Source organism: Sceloporus undulatus, chromosome 2, assembly GCF_019175285.1.
Source record: "Sceloporus undulatus isolate JIND9_A2432 ecotype Alabama chromosome 2, SceUnd_v1.1, whole genome shotgun sequence".
NCBI classification, from domain to species: domain Eukaryota; kingdom Metazoa; phylum Chordata; class Lepidosauria; order Squamata; family Phrynosomatidae; genus Sceloporus; species Sceloporus undulatus.
In genome coordinates this window covers 168,496,139-168,512,677 of record NC_056523.1, presented here as the reverse complement: position 1 = coordinate 168,512,677, position 16,539 = coordinate 168,496,139, and the positions used below count along the sequence as shown (strand labels likewise).

The following is a 16,539-nucleotide window of genomic DNA, read 5'->3' as shown; positions in this document are numbered from 1 at the left end:
TTGCCTGGGGAAGGAAATGAGGACACAGAATGAAGTTCTTTTCCAGTGTCCTTTAACAGGACACCAACCAATCTAAGAGGACAGCCATGAAGCATAATTCTTCTTCCTAAGGACTGGGAATACCAGGCCCAGATTCCACTGCACTCACCATCCTCTTCTCGGTCAGCAGCTGTTCGGTTCAGACTACTCTGGAGCCATAAGAGGGGGCCAGACAAACCTATGGGGACAAAAGGGGAAGAGGAGATGAATGGGCCCCTTCTCTTAATACAATGACATGGGGCCTTGTGACAGCTGGATTCAGTCTCCAGATGGAGAAGGATAAGGTGGTAGAACAGGCTGCATCACTTCAGAAAACAGAGGTGCTGGGGGTGGTGGTGGTGGTGGTGGTGAAGGAGTATTTTTAAATGCCACTCCTTACACTGCAAGTATCACTCCAAACAAATAACACCAGTACAAGAGGCAAAGAGCTGGGCTAGAGTATCTCTCGCTAATTGCACAATTTTCTTTTTTTAAGAGAATGTGGCAATGCACTGATTTTCTATTTGCATGGATTGTTTTATATAGAAGTGAATTTAAAAAAAAAACAAACCATATTATTTGCCACATGCAGTCTGAAATAGTAAAGTCAGGTTTTGTTTTGCTTTTTGACCACATTTCATTATGCTTAGGCCAAGGGTCGGATAGAGAGAGAAGGGCATATGTAGGGAAATGGACTCTATAATACTTCCATTTGTCATCTCCAATGAATGCCCTAGATACTGATTCCCAAACTGGAGTAACATTCATATGTGCAAACAGTACTCTGGGTAATTTTGGGATTCCTTGAAAGACCACCTGCCATGGCTCATCTCCTGCTGCATGGCCTCAGAAGAGTGCTTATGGAAGGGACATACAGATTCATCTCAGTAGCCTAGATCTGGCCAGCAACTGTCTTCACTGCATAAGAAAATCCAACATCTCCATGGGACTTTCTGCAGCAGAATTTGGGTGTACCTCTTCAGACTAGTGGGCAAGGGAAAAATTTCCTGAAGTTAGGAAGTTTGAAAACCATCATCTGAATGCTTCGGCTACATGTTAATAAAAGGGAAGATAGTGGCCTTCACAAGTTTTGTACTAAGACTCCCACTAGCCTCAGCCAGCACAGTCAGTCATAAGGTATAATAGGTGTTGCAGAAGGATACCCCTGTAATAGATGGTGCTGCCCAGTAAATGTCCATCCTCTTTTTGGCCATCAAGGAAACCAACACTTTCTCACCTTCCTGCTTCAGGCTCTGTACAAGTGCCTTGATGCCTCTATCTGATGTAGACCTGCATTTCTTGTTAGTCTGTCTATCCTGGGACCTGTTGCCCACATCATTGCTGCCACCTTTCTGGGCTGGCTCCTCCTCTTCCTCACTGTCCAAATTATCATCTTCTTCCTCTTCCTCTTCTTCCTCCTCCTCCTCTTCATCCTCATCCTCATCCAAGTCAGGTACTCCAAAATCCTTGGGAAATGCATTTTTATTCTAAAAGAAAAAATAATTGCTAACATGACAGAGCAGCAACAGACACAAACCCAACATGTCCCTCCCTCAGCAGCTTGTACAAACTACACAGAAATCTCATAATATTCTAACTGACTCAGCCCAGCCCAGATTTAACAGCATCACTACTAGCAAATCCCAAAGTTCAAACAGTTCTTTCTCACCAGATTAGCCAGTCCCTTACTTCACAGGAGAAGACTTACAGATATACAAGGAGGCTGCCACCTATAAATTCATCCCTTTTTGTCACTTACCAACTGATGTAGTGTTGTGGAACATTTACAAACATCCTAGACTCAAAGGTGGGGTGCATTTGGCCATCCAGATGTTCTGGCCTATCCTTTTCACATTCCCTTACCATGCTGGTTGAGGCTTATGGGAATTATAGGCCATAGCATTATATGCCAAAATGCCTGGAAGGCCAAAAGTTCATTATCCCTTTCTAGCTACAAGACAAGAAAGGTTCAGTTACAGAATGCTCACCTAGTATCTATTCAACAAGGGAAGGGAAGTTTGACAGGTCCTAGATATAAGATGTGCTGTGTGCAATTAGCAAGAGGACAGAGAAGGGGGACTCATGTTGCAGGAAGTTCACTTGCAGGGTCAACTGCTTCCTCCTTCCCTGTTCCTCCCCCCTACCAAAAAAAATAAATAAAATAAAATAAAAAAATAAAAAATAAAAAATCTTGATGGGATTAGTCAAACTGCCTTAAGTTCCAATGTTCATGTGAACTCCCATACATGCAGGCATGCATTTGCACACATGATCATGTACACACCATGGAAGTAACACACAAAAGAGGGGATGGGCATCATACCATGCCACAAAAACCAGGCTTCCGCTTGCGCTTCTTGTAGAGTTCTTTACGGTCAGACACCAGCCCCATGCCGAGCAGCTTTTCAATGATGCGAGCCTTGGAACGCTTTGCAGTAATGTGCCTCATCACATTGGCCAGGATATCTACAAAGTAGGAGAGAAAGGAGCAAAGGTAATGTTGAGTCAGGAGGAACTGACAGGGAGGAAGCAGAGATGGGTCAAGTGATTTAATAAACCAATATAACAGTAGCACGGCTTCCTTCTTCCCTAAAAAATGTCAAAAATACACAAAACTGTCAGAAATACATGTAACCCCCCCCGCCACAACCTTTCTGTGTATGTGTAACTAGGTCTGGACATCCCATGTACCAAAAGAATATCAGGCAATGGGTTAACACAGGAAAGGAACATACATTGTATTACATGTCCTCTTCCAAACACATAACACTTCTAGGATGGTTTTACTTCAGAGTTCTTACAAGTACATACTGAATCACATTATAACCTTTGGCTGACCTTTCTCAATTCACAAGGTAACCAACCTCCTCCTCCCAGCCGGCCCAAACCCCATCTAACTCTCCTCCTGCTCCTTTCATCTTCTTCTTTCCTCTTAGCTCCAGCCCCCACTTGTCAAGTGGCTTTAAATGACCACAGCAAGGAGGAGTCCAGAGGGAGGCTTGCAGGAAAAAATCCCTCTACAAAAGTGAACATGTGATAAACAGGGTTTGCAAGGGCAGCGCCAAGACACTAGTCTTAGCACTACCATCACTGCCCACCCTTTTCCTGCGAGCCAGTCACAAGAACCTTGTATTATCTGGCTGAAGACTCAGGAAGACCTTTCAGCCATCCAGTCTCACCATCTGTGCTCTGGAACTCCTCAAAGAGCCGCTGAAGCTCCAGTTCTTGATCTTCTGTCCACAGCACAATACGCGTCCCCTTCCTGATGAAGGAAGCGCAGCATATTAGGATGCCCCACATTCACAAGGGATATAGTGGCTTAGTGGCTAAGATGTCAATTCTGACAATAGTAAGGTTGGAAGGTTGGCAGTTCGAGGTCCAAATGCTGCATGATGGGGTGAGCTCCTGTCACTAGTCTGAGCTTCTGCCAACCTAGCAGTTTAAAAGCATGCAAGCAGATAAATAGGTACCGCTTTCGTGGGAAGGTAACAACATTTGGTGAAGTTATGCTGGCCATATGACCACCGGAGTCGTCTTTGGACAACGCTGACTCTTTGGTTTAGTATGGAGATGAGCACCACCCTCTACAGTCAGTTACAACTAGACATTCGTGTCAAGGGACTACCTTTACCTTTAACATTCTTACATCCCAGGTTTTCTACATAGGTGGCAAAACAAGCAGGTGGGGAGAAAATGTACAGCTCTCTTAAAAGACTGTGAATCACAAAGGAAGTGAAGGCTTTAGATACTTCTGTAATATTCCATGGCACAAGAATCAAGCAGCTTAATTTTATTCATTTTCAAAACCAAGTTTTTAACCTTTAAACTTATGTCAACACTTCAGACAATGTGTGTGACAGTAATGGAATCCTAGGACAGGTGCCTGAGATGTCCTGTGCCATGGAGGTTGATTGTCAATGCCTGAAAAAACCCATTTTCTTTCTCTCTGTCTTTGCATGTATATTAGAAGTGTGCTTTTGGCCCATTTTTTTGGTCCAACATAAAAATTGCATTGACTGTGAGTACAACTTTCATAAGCAGCTGCAGCTATAATAAACAGAATCTACAGAGGTTTGGTAAAACCTACATTTCGAAACTTTCTCTTACATGCTTACTGAGAAATGTAATCAAAATTAATAAAACTTATTTCTAAATGGGTTCTTTCTTATTTTATTATGTATTTGTTTTATTTATATTCTGCCTTTTCCCTTGAACAGGACTTAAGGTGGTATAGCATGTCCTTCCCATCCATGTGGGTTTGGTTCCAAGGGCCCCCACAGATGAGAAAAAATATGTATGCTCAAGCAACATTATAGTCAGCAGGTGGCACCATGTGTGTGGCTGCGCTAGCACAGCTGTGTACTTGCACCACCACTGACAATAACGGGGTGGGGTGATCCATGAATGCTTGAGTCCACATATGGCTAGCCTGCTGATATGGTGGGCCCACTGTATATCAGAGGTGAGAATCATTCAGCTTTCTGAAGGTTGTCTAGTACAATTAATGATGAATAATGCTGGGAGCTGCAGTCCAGTGATATCTGGAGGGGCCATATGTTTTCCAGTCTTGGTATATATACCTTTTGGTACAAGCAAAATACAACAAAATCCAAAATCCACAATACTTTTATTGGCCAACAAATAAACTTTCGAAGCTTCACTAGCTTTTTCATCAGGAAAAGACGTTAAAAATCATACAGAAGAAGAAACGTGACCATTTTAGGCCTACATTTTGTCTCAAATACTACTTTGTTATCTGTTAAGATGGTACTGAAGAATCTTAGGCCAGGCAGAGTTGGCTTCCCTTCTTGGCCATGTAGGGACCAGGAAAAAAGCACAATAAAAAGTAATAATATTTCAACTCCATTAGCAACAGAAAAATAGCTTCCCTTGAAATCCAGGTTGCTTCTGTCCTGTATTAGGCCCATTGGTTGTTTTTTTCTGCATAGGGAAACAAAGGCCATGAATATGGTGTGGTACAACACCCCTGAATATGGTTTGTTTCAAAAGTTATTCCTATTTTTCTGCTTTGGAAAAGTACAGGGAAACATGACACAAGGGATGATAGCTATCCACAGATGGCTCAGAAGTTCTCACTAAACATTTACAGGTACCTTCTGCATGCTTCCAAATAATTCACTGCAATCACACATTGCTTAAAAAATCACTGTGTGTGAAGGAGACTAGAATTCTGCACCAATTAGAGTAAGGAATTCTGGATGCACAGATGAGACACCTCACACTTGGCTTTTCCTTTTGTGAATGCCACAACCTGTCAGGCACCATGCTTCTCTCCAACCAGACCCAAAGTCTACAGTGCTGAGACCTGCCACTGCTCCCTGTCACCAGAAAAGAAGAGACTATGTATCCATCCAGTCTCTGCCATTGACAGAGAACCATGACCATTACCTACCTCTCTCGAGGGAAATCTCGCACACTGTTCACCAGCCCCAAGTGCACCAGCTGCTTAGCCACCTGCTTACGTGTCCGGTTATGAGTGCTCAAGTGAGCCAAAATGTTGTTAAGGATGTCTTCACCTGGTGAGGAAGAAAAGTATGTGTGTATGAGAGGTGGTACACATTTAATCCAACCTCATTTCAGAGAAACAGAAGAGCAAAAAAAGCTGTGCTAGCCATTAGTAGCATTAAAAAGACGCATTGGTAGCATTAAAAAGAATCAGCTTCTGTAAAAGCTTCTGTCCCTTATAGGCTACAGCAAAGAACAAGAAGCAGACTTCCTAGTCCTCAACATTTTGGAACCAAATTTAACTCCCCACTCTACTTTTTTTTTTTAAAGGCTTTTTTTTATCCTTCTAGGACTGGTGTGGGTGATTGTAGCCCTCCAGATTTTTTTTGGACTGCAACTCCCATGATCTCTCACCATTACCAATACTCACTAGGGTTGGTAGGAGCTGTACGACAAAAGCATAGCTAAAGAATACCACAATTGCTTGCTCTTGCTTTATAGTGACTGGTGGCAAAAGAAATCAGTAGCTCTCTATTTCTATGAACTGCAGAAAAGAGGACTTTTTGTACAAATGCAGCCTTGTCATGTCAGGGTGAAAGCACTACACCATCTTCTATGCAACAACTTAAAATAAGAATTTTTCTCTTTTGCATCTGGTCATTCTTTTATGTTCTCACATAATCTGCATAAAAAGAGCTGTGGGGGCACTGGTACGTTTTGTGCCATCTACCCTTGAAATTCATTTTTGCTCCCTTTGCAATGTGAAAGAGGATAATGCAACTTCAAAGCTTCCCATCATATGACCCCAAAATTGGTTCCAAGGATTGGGGGGTTTTAAAATAAACAAGAACATTCAGTCCAGCCAAGGAATAAAATGGAGGATTCTATACTGAGTCTTGATCTTGCCCTCTGCCTCATTCCCTGCTTTTTCTCTTATGCTGTGCCCTCCCCTTCATTGTAATGTGATCTGGTACCTTCCACTTCTTTGTACTTGTAGTAGAGTTCCCGCAGCTCCTCTTCCTCCTCCTCAGTCCACCGGGTAACCTTGCAAGAGTTGGAGCTGTTTGAAGTAAGACATGTTGCACTGAGAAAGGCTTCCTGGATACTGCCCACATTCAAAAGAACTTTTGAGGGGGTATGAGGGCAGAGGCAGATGGGAGATATTTTGTAGAATTTTGGAAAACTACTTGTATAACTGTTGGTGGGTGGGAGGAAGTATTCTTTCACAGCACTTTTTAAAATGTTAAGTCTTTAATGTATTGCCTGATAAGGCAACTGAAGTGGTGTCAAACTGCATTAGTACTGCAGGTGCTTTGTTCTTCTTATTCAGAATATTGGTGGGGAATGTCTCTAAATGTTGTTACACCTCACCTCTATGTTTGATAATACTTTAGTATTTCCAAAATGCAATACTCAGAATGCTAACCAGGGCCAGTTACTGGAAACTTCTGCTGAAACAGCTTCGCTGGCAAGCAGTTGTTCTCTAGGCACAACTGAAAGTGCTGATTATGGCCTATAAAGTCCTACATGGCTTAAATCAAGACTGTTTGAAAGACTATGGCCGAAATTCTGTTCATCCTGACTAGGATTATTATTTTATTTTTATTATTATTACAGTAAACTCATTGAGATCAGTGGGATGCACCTATATGTTGACTCACCACTCAACAACTGAATAAATAGGTTTACTCTAGTTGTACTAACTAGTGGCTTGCCAGATCCTATATCACTGTGGGGTGAGACAGAGATGTTTATCACACTATGCTCTTAAAGAGCTACTATCCCAGTGTGACTCCTCTAGCAGCCTCCTGTTGCATGCTGGGATTGGCAGTTTTAAGGAGCTGAACTTCTCTGCCTGAGAATTCTAAATACCCCTCCTTAAAACTGCCAATCCCAGCATGCAACAGGAGGCAGCTAGAGGAGTCACACTGGAATAGTACCTCTTTAAGAGCTCGTCTGATAAACACCAGCGTGCCCCGATAGAGCAGCTTGCCGCTGCTCCTTTGCTTGTCAGATTGGGGCCGCAATCTGACGTTTTTCCAACTCCAAAAGAAGCGGCAAAATGCCACTCCTTTTTGGGACGGGAAAAGTTGCCCTTGCTGCTGCCATGTGGCTCTTCTCTGTTTCTTCAGAGCAGTGTGTCTAAATGCTGCACCACAGAAACACTGTGAAGTTGCCTGCTATCTGGTCGGGCAGACAGCGTGGGGGTAGAGTCAGGGCAAGTGGTCACCACACTCCCACTCCACCTCAACGCTGGCTCATCATGCCAATCTGTACAGCCTCTGTATGAACTTGCTGGGGTGGGCATTCTCTCATTTCCACTCTATCCTCTCAGAGATGTTTGGTGAAGACACAGAAGAGGGCCTTCTTGGTGTCAATTCTTAGGCTGTGGAATTCCTTCCCATGGAAGGCCAGGCTACTCCCTGCTCTATTCTTTTTTATTTAAACAGGCATTTGATAATTAACTGCCTGTATAGAAGGGCTTTTATTATTGGGGGGGGGGGAGGTGCTGTATTTTTTAACTCTATCATAATGTTTTTAAATTGTTTTATACTTTTTAAATTAATTGTGTTTTAATATGACTTGTTTAATTTTTTAATCAATATTTATTTAACTCTATCTTGTTTTAACTTTGTTGTAAGCTGCCTTGGGCCCCAAGTCAAGATAATTTAGAATATATCCCACCATGTCAGGTAGGATATAGAAATTTAAAAATAAAATAAAAAAGAGTAACTAGAGGCTTGTTCACCAAAAGCAAATGGGGGAACACAAGCAGACAAGAATGGGACTGCAGGAGGGAACACGCAGAGGGGGCTGGCCCTTTTCTTATCTCATCTTGAGATTTAAAAGAAAGCCAGCATCCAGGATGAGGTGGCAGCCCTAAAGAGGAAATTGTTGTTGAAGAATTTACTACATTCTTCCATCCCTCAGTTGCTAACTGACAGAACACAAAAATAGCCTTCCAGAAAACATGTCACTGACCAAGATTTCAGGAGCTCACCTGCCATCTTCCCGCAGCAAGGTGTAGCCTTCAGTCATCTCGCGTACCACAGCCGTGGTTTTCCAGAACAGCAACTCCATGTAGGCCTTCTTATTGGTGGATGCTAATGCAAAAAACTTGCCCACAACATATTTGGCAAAGGTCACCAGCTCCTGGAGAAGAAGAAGAAAAGTCTCCTTACTGCTGACATTTGCTGCATCCACACTGCAGAATTAATGCTGTTTGACACCACTTTCACTGGCATGGCTACATTCTATAGAATCCTGGGATTTGTAGTTTTTTGTGGTACCAGAGCTCTGTCACAGAGAACACTAAATGTCTCGCAAAACTAAAGTTCCCACAATTCCATAGCACTGAGCCACGGCAGCTAAAGTGGTGTCAAACTGCATTAGTACTGAAGTACAGATTGAACCAAGAAACTCCTCCTGCTAGTAAGCTGCTCTGATCTCCATTGGGATATACATCAAACAAATAAATAAAGCAAATTGTTATATACATGGAAAGAGGTAAGATGCATGTAGATTCAATGTGGATTTGAGACTTTTTTTCTTGGATCAACTGTCTTTGTGTTTGAAAAATAAAATTTCAAATGACAGCTTGCACACCTTTTTCAGTAAATTCCTGACACAAAAGCAAACAGCTTCATTTACAGACCGCTTCATACTGAACTAATAGTGTCTAAGTGATTTACAACTGTAAGCTAATTGCCCCCAACAATCTGTGTACTCATTTTAGCGACCTCAGAAGGATGCAAGCCTGAGTCGAGCTTGAGCCCTTTTGTCAGTTCTGAACTCACAAACTTACGCTTTTGAGTGAGTGGCTGTAGCACAGGCATTTAACCACTGCACCACCCTTAGTGCTTTCTTTAAAGGTCTTCCTGGTGATCTCAAAAGAGTTAGCAAGGCATAATGAAATAACAGCTTTTGCATGCAGAAAGTCCCCCTTATGCCTTTAGTTCTTCTCGTCTATTGAGAGATTCAATTAGCAGCCCAAAACACTAAGTACTGTTGGACAAACACGCAGCACCTTAAAATATCAAAATGAATCCCATACATTATCTCATTAGTCCCTACAACCATCTTGTAAAACCAAAATTCTCAACTTGGAGGCAGAGTCAAAGATATATTGACTTGCTAAATCCTACTTAGTAGCAGTGGCAGGATTTGAACTAGGAACCTCCTGGTCCATAGTCTGCTACAGAACAATCTTTATGCAAGTTTACTCAGAAGAAAAATTCCAGCATGATTAATGAGGCCTAACTCCTAGCAAGTGTGTTTAGAGTCACAGCCTGATGCAGATGTCTAACAAACTCTTGATTAGAATATTATTTTGTAGTTTGTAATCTTCCTGCATTTTTTGACCACTGGTATTTTGGAGTGTGTCTATTTAATATAACTGGATTTTATAAATATAAATATAAATTTATAAATATAAATATAATTTGATTCATTTATTCCCAAGTATTCAAAAGCTGCTTTTATTAATTTTAATTAATTAATTAAGATTACCACCATTCGCTCTGAGATAGTCTCTCCTGATTCCTCTTCTGCTCATAATCTTCTTTCGCCCTCGCCTAAAAATTTTTCTGTGTTTCCTCCTGCTTCTTTGGATGAACTCTCTATACTTCTGAACTCTTGCAAACCTGCAACCTGTTCTCTTGATCCAATTCCTACTCGTCTTCTAATTTCTATAGCTCCCTCTTTTCTGCCCTCGCTTCTCCATATCTTCAATCTCTCTCTCTCTACAGGCTCCTTCCCGTCGGACTTCAAACATGCTCTCATTTCCCCAATTCTGAAAAAACCTTCGCTTGACCCCTCCTCTTTGTCTAGCTATCGTCCGATTTCTCTTCTTCCCTTTCTTTCTAAGGTTTTGGAACGGGTTGTTTATTCACGCTGTCTTGAGTCTCTTGAAGCCAACTCCATCTTCGATCCCTTTCAGTCTGGTTTCTGCCCAAGGCATTCTACTGAGACAGCTCTCAGTAAGATCTCGAATGACCTTTTACAGGCCAAGGCTAATGGCCTTTACTCTGTTCTCATCCTTCTTGATTTGTCTGCAGCCTTTGACACCGTTGATCACTGTCTCCTAGTTGACATACTCTCTGACCTTGGGTTCTCAGACTCTGTTCTCGACTGGTTTAGATCTTATTTGTCAGACAGATCTTTTGTAGTGGTTGCAGGTGGTCAGACTTCTTCTCCTGTTCCCTTATCTGTTGGAGTTCCCCAGGGCTCTGTTCTGGGTCCCCTTATGTTTTCTCTCTACACACTGTCCTTAGGTAAACTCATCAGCTCTTTTAGTTTTTCCTACCATCTGTATGCCGATGACACCCAGCTGTATCTTTCCGCCCCTGACCTTTCTCCAAGGCTTGAACAGCAAGTCTCGTCTTGCCTCACAGCTGTCTCGCAGTGGATGCGCCATCGGCGTTTGAAGCTCAACATGTCCAAGACGGAGCTTCTTGTCTTTCCTCCTAAGCCCACCGTTCAACTCTCCTTTTCTGTCTCTGTGGACAACATTTCTATTCAACCAGTCCAGCAAGCCCGCAGTCTTGGTTTTATCTTTGATTCTTCTCTGTCGTGTATCCCTCAGATCCAGACCACAGCCAAGGCTTGTAGATTCTTTTTGTACAATATTGCTAAAATCTGACCTTATCTTTCCGCCTCTACTGCCAAGAACCTGGTCCATGCCCTAGTGGTCTCACGACTTGATTACTGTAACATTCTTCTGGCAGGGCTTCCTCTTTCTCACCTCCGTCCTTTAATTTCTGTCCAGCATTCAGCTGCATGCATTATCACATCCGCCCACCGCTGTGACCATATCTCTCCTGTGTTGGCATCCCTTCACTGGCTCCCCCTCCCTTTCCGCATTCAGTATAAGATCCTGCTGTCGACATTTAAAGCCCTCCATGGACTGGCCCCTCCTTACTTATCAGACCTTCTTTCTCCTCACCTTCCCACTCGGGCCCTCCGTTCTGGTAGTCAAGGTCTGCTGTCCCATTTCCTCTGCCCCATCTCGGATTCGCCCCTTTTCACTCACTGCCCCTCACTCCTGGAACCTTCTTCCCCCACGAGCAAGAGCCTTCACTTCTTTAACCAGCTTCAAAATGGAGGTGAAGACCATCCTGTTCAGAGAAGCCTTCCCAGGCATTGCATAATTGTCGCTTACTATTTGATGTTCTTTTGGTGCCTGTTTTATTGAATCATTTCCTATATTGCTATGTATTTTATATGTATTATCCTACTAGAAAGGCCCCTTCCCCACCACCACTCCCTTTGTGTCGTGTCTTTTTAGATTGTAAGCATGAGGGCAGGGAACCGTCCAATTAAAAAGATTGTATGTACAGCGCTGTGTAAATTTACAGCACTTTATAAATAAAGGTTAATAATAATAATAATAATAATAATAATAATAATAATAATAAAGCTGTGCAACCAAAGTGCCTCAGTCCTAACAACATCACCACACTGTGAACTATTTTGGCTTCTGAATAAAGCTTGCTGTTTTACACTGAGGTTTTGGGGTTCTTGAGTCAAAGACTGCCACTACATGACACTTTCGTTACATGACACTGTCACCCAGTAAAGCAGGTAACACTGTAAAGTAAGCCAAAGTAAAGCAAATGCTTACATTGATTACTGTATTTATAAAATACAATGTTATTGGGCCACCTAATTCAGTACTGCCTTTTCTTGATTGGCTGTAGCTCTTGACTGGCAGGATCTTGGGTATCCTAGCCTTGCAATTTCAGGATTCTTTCCAATGGAGATGCCAAGAAAGAAGACAATAGCAATAGCAAGTACATTTCTATAACGCTTATCAGGAACATATACAGCAGGGTGGGCAACAGAACCACGACAGAGGCCAACTTTGGACCCGTATCCTTGCCGAGTGGGCTATACCAATGCCAAAAATAAAAGTAAAGCAAAAACAGAAGTCACTTCCATTTTGCTTTAGCTTTACCTTCAGTTAATTTTGGCTCCCCATTTCCTCACGTTTGGGACCGCATAGAGGTTGGGGCTGCATGCGGCCTACGCTTCTCCACCTGTGTTATATAAAGAGGTGTGGAAAAATATATCCTCTGCCCCTGTGCTGAGGCTCACTACTTAAACAAAGAGCTTTTTAGTACCATTTTTAGTGATACAAACTGCAACCTGTACATTTAAACACAGAGACACATTATAGCTACTGTATTACTTAATGTCCCCACACCTTGTAAGCGCTGGCAGCTGGATCACTCAGGAGGCGATTGAAGAGGCAGAAAACAGACAGCTGGAAAAGCAGGGCTTCCATCTTGAGATCACAGGCAATGCGGTGCAACATCTTTACAATACAGTGGTTGGTGTGAGTGGTGTTCTGCTGGTAGTTCTTCAACAGTAGGATGTAAGCCTTGACTACATTAGCACTAGCAAACCTATCCCACCCACAAAGAAACAAACATTAGAGCAAGGTGATATATGTGCGTGCATGCTCCAGCTCCTCAAAAGCACAAAAAATAGTAATGGGCAGGAGATGTAGTTCCAAAGAGAGTTTCAGACTGTGTGTGTTTGTTTTAAGTAACCTTTTAGCCCTTCTGCATGGGATGGAGGAATGGTATAATAGTTATTAAGATGAATTGATAAAACTAAGGGAAACTTTGGCACTGGCTAGACGGGCCCTATGGGGTGATGTCATGACATGCGAGGGGCGGCGCTTTCAGACGCCCCTCGCGTGTGACAAGGGCATCAAAATGGCAGCGCCCTGTACATATGGGCGCCGCCATTTTGATGTGATGGATGCCTAGTGTCCGCACGTCTCGGTGCCCTTGTGATGCCGCAAGTGTGTCATTGGCGCCTTGCGGCGTCACAACCACTTTTTGAGGGTTCTTTTTGCTGCGTAAGGGAGCCGCACGGTTTGTCCGCTACTGCTATTGTCTTTTTGGGTGGTCTGTATCCCGCCTTTGTGAAATCTGAAACAGCCCATGCACACAGGAGAGGAGAGGATAGAAGCAAGGGATGGGACACTTTTCTTGCTCTTCTTACACCTATGCCTCTCAAATCTTGCTTACCGTTTCACATAATCCAGGAAGCTAAATTCTTTTTCTGACACATGTACAGATGCCAACTCCTCCTCGGCTACCTCCTCTTCCTCAGCTGCCTCTTCAGGTTCCTCTACTTCTGGTGCCACTTGACCTGTGCACATTGGAAGGGGTGAGTGAAATTTAAAGAAAATGGTCCCCAAAACACTAGGATTATCACAGCAGCAGTCTACATTCAGCAAAAGGGGGCACTATAAAGTTCCTCAGCTCTAAAGAAGGGCTGATGGGGTACTGTTATTTCAAGAACAACATGTATAGCAAATTTTAAGGGGAAGGATAAGGCAACTTTAAAACAACAATCCAACAGATGAACTCCCTGACTTGAGGTACTAGCATCCTTTCAAAGCATGCTTTCAAAGGTTTTATTATAATCCATCTTTATTTAAAAGAGGGGAGGCTAGATTTTAAATTGTCAGTCCTGTTCTCTTAAATAGTTTTAAAAACTTTATTTGTTCAGACTGCCTGTTTTAAAATGTTAGATATTGCTCTGCTTTTGAAATGACAATGTGCCACGCTGGGGAAAAGACTTTTCAAAAGGCAGTATAGAAACCTTTAATATAATTAATAAAATAATTTCTCTCTGTCAGCCTATGGAAAGCACCTCAGACAGCCAAATACCCTGGATTCCCTCCCTGCCCACCACCATCTTTATGATGACCATGTTATCAGCTAAGGCTATTCCCTCTGCTTCTATTCCATTTGATTTTACTCATGGAAACTGAATACTCACGAGGAAGGTTGGCAAAGAAGATTTGTCTCAGCAGCTCAGTCTCTTCATCTGGATCAAGGGTGGGCAATCCAAAAATATCCCCTTCTGGCCACACCTCCCTTACAAAACAAAATGAAGGCAGGAGAATTGGCCAAGCACAAATACTTTAAGTTTAGTACCTCACTAAATACTCTAAAAGCACCTGATCTGATTTTGAAAGCTAAGCAGGTTCAGCGCTGATTAGTATTTGTATGGGCAACCACCAATGAATACCAGGTGCTGTAGGCTATGCTTTAAAGGAAAGAACTGGCAAAATCAAGTCTGAAGATTCCTTGCTTAAGAAAAAGCTTTGATATTAATGGAGTCGCCATAAATCGACAAGTGACTTGAAGGTACATACACACTTTCTTCACCACGACCACCCCATCATTAAACAATGGGTGACATAGGCAAAATCAAATATACATGTTCAAGTGTACGCAGACAGAAAAAGAGAGAGAAAGAGAAAGTATAGAAATGTTAGCAGTAAGAGGAGACCAGTAAATATCACTACTATTTCCTTTAATATATCCCGATTATCCTTCATGAATAAATTTAGAAAACAAATTATACTGTATATCTTCCTGGCTCAAACAGTATATAAACATACTAACAGAGTAATAGGCCTGTGTGAAGCTAGAACTCTTGCCCTGAGCTAAGGCATGGAGACCATATCGCATGCCTACCTTGTGTTGCATCTTCTTCAAGTCCCTTTTTCCCACCCCAGAACATGCATTTTAGGTTGCTCTTTGGGGCAAGGGCTCTTGCCATTGTGACCCCACAATGCACTGCACACCTGAGTGCTGCTCTGTTTAACCACAGGCAAGCCTACACATGCCTATTTATCTTTCTGTTAACAACTAATATGTTTTGTATTTTAGATGGCACTGCTAAAAGATCACTTGAACTTTTAAAATGTAAATTTTCAGCTGGTTCTGACCCATTATTTTCATGTTTTTTATGCACAATGATAGAGAGTCATCCAATTCCAGTGTACCAGGTCCAAGCTTTAGCTACGTTAGCTTCCCCTCAGTTGTTGCACTGCTTTCATCCATAAAGAAGGCATGGCTCCCCATGTTTCCCAAAGCCTAGGGCTTAAATAATCATTAGAACGGTATTGTACATGGCAGTTTATAAGTCTGCACTTTTTTATCCACAAATTGGTAAGATGGTGATGTAGCCGAAAAGTAACATTCTTACCGTGCTGAACGTAAGAGGGAGAGTGCTTTAGGGGCCTGGCGAGCCAGGAGGCTATCTTGGATCCGCACCATGGCCTCGGTTTGCTGCTCCTCTAGCGGAACTTCTGATGCAACATCAAAAGGGACAACATCTTCTGGAAGAGGCTCAGAACTCTGGCAGAGAAAGAAAGGTGCTCAATGAATTCCCATGAGGACAAGAGGGCAAGCTTTAGGGAAATATTAAATGCAGGGGGAGGAAGGATTGCTCAACATTTCTAGTCAACCCAAGCATATTTTGTAAGTGTCAAGTCTAATCACAGGCATATATTAAAAAGATAATAAAATGACTGTGCATGGAACCATACAGACAGTGGTGTCACTAGGGGGGTGCAGGGAGTGTGGAGCGCACTGACTGACACCCCAGAAAAGGGGTGACACCCAGCTGTTTATGTTGTTATTTGCCTTCAAGTTGTTTCCGACTTATGGCAACCCTAAGATGAACCTATCAAGGGATTTTCTTGGCAAGATTTGTTTTGAGGAGGTTTGCCATTGCCTTTCACTGAGGGTGAGAGCATGACTCGCCCAAGATAACCCAGTAGCTTTCATGGCCAAACAATTAATCAAACCCTGGTCTACAGAATCATAATTCAATACTCAAACCAGTACGACACACCAGCTCTGTGTTTATTTACATCCTCATCCCCCCCCCCCCAGTCTGGACTTAAGGCAGCTTATAAAAGCTAGAATTCATACCATATAAAAGTTAATAACATAATTAAACCAACAGCAGGATTAAGAGCAGTGAGAAACATGATCATAAAAAAGAAAACAACAAATAAACATTACAGCACATTTTGAAAGGCCCGTTGCCCCTTAGCTATCAGCCCTGAAGGAGAGCAGGGAAGCTCCCAGTCTAGCCTGTTGAGGAAGAGAGATCCAACACTTGGAGCAGCCACTGAGAAGGTCCTCTCCCACATTTCCATCAGATGTACCTGTGCCAGCGGTAGAACAGAGACTACATCCGCTCTACAGAAATAATCCAATTTGACACCGCTTTAAG

At 42.6% G+C, this 16,539-nt stretch overlaps 1 protein-coding gene across 1 annotated transcript in view; it reads right to left on the bottom strand.

Moving 5' to 3' along the window:
- Window positions 1-16,539, bottom strand: part of TIMELESS (timeless circadian regulator) — a 64,992-nt gene that overhangs the window by 14,315 nt on the left and 34,138 nt on the right. The window contains exons 15-25 of the mRNA XM_042447588.1: window positions 15,502-15,653; window positions 14,284-14,381; window positions 13,524-13,647; window positions 12,689-12,890; window positions 8,486-8,637; window positions 6,459-6,544; window positions 5,432-5,555; window positions 3,198-3,280; window positions 2,342-2,484; window positions 1,256-1,505; window positions 27-217 (exon numbers count right to left, since the gene is read on the bottom strand). Of these exons, the coding sequence (XP_042303522.1) occupies window positions 27-217; window positions 1,256-1,505; window positions 2,342-2,484; window positions 3,198-3,280; window positions 5,432-5,555; window positions 6,459-6,544; window positions 8,486-8,637; window positions 12,689-12,890; window positions 13,524-13,647; window positions 14,284-14,381; window positions 15,502-15,653 (1,605 nt within the window). The remainder of the gene's footprint in view (window positions 1-26; window positions 218-1,255; window positions 1,506-2,341; window positions 2,485-3,197; window positions 3,281-5,431; window positions 5,556-6,458; window positions 6,545-8,485; window positions 8,638-12,688; window positions 12,891-13,523; window positions 13,648-14,283; window positions 14,382-15,501; window positions 15,654-16,539) is intronic.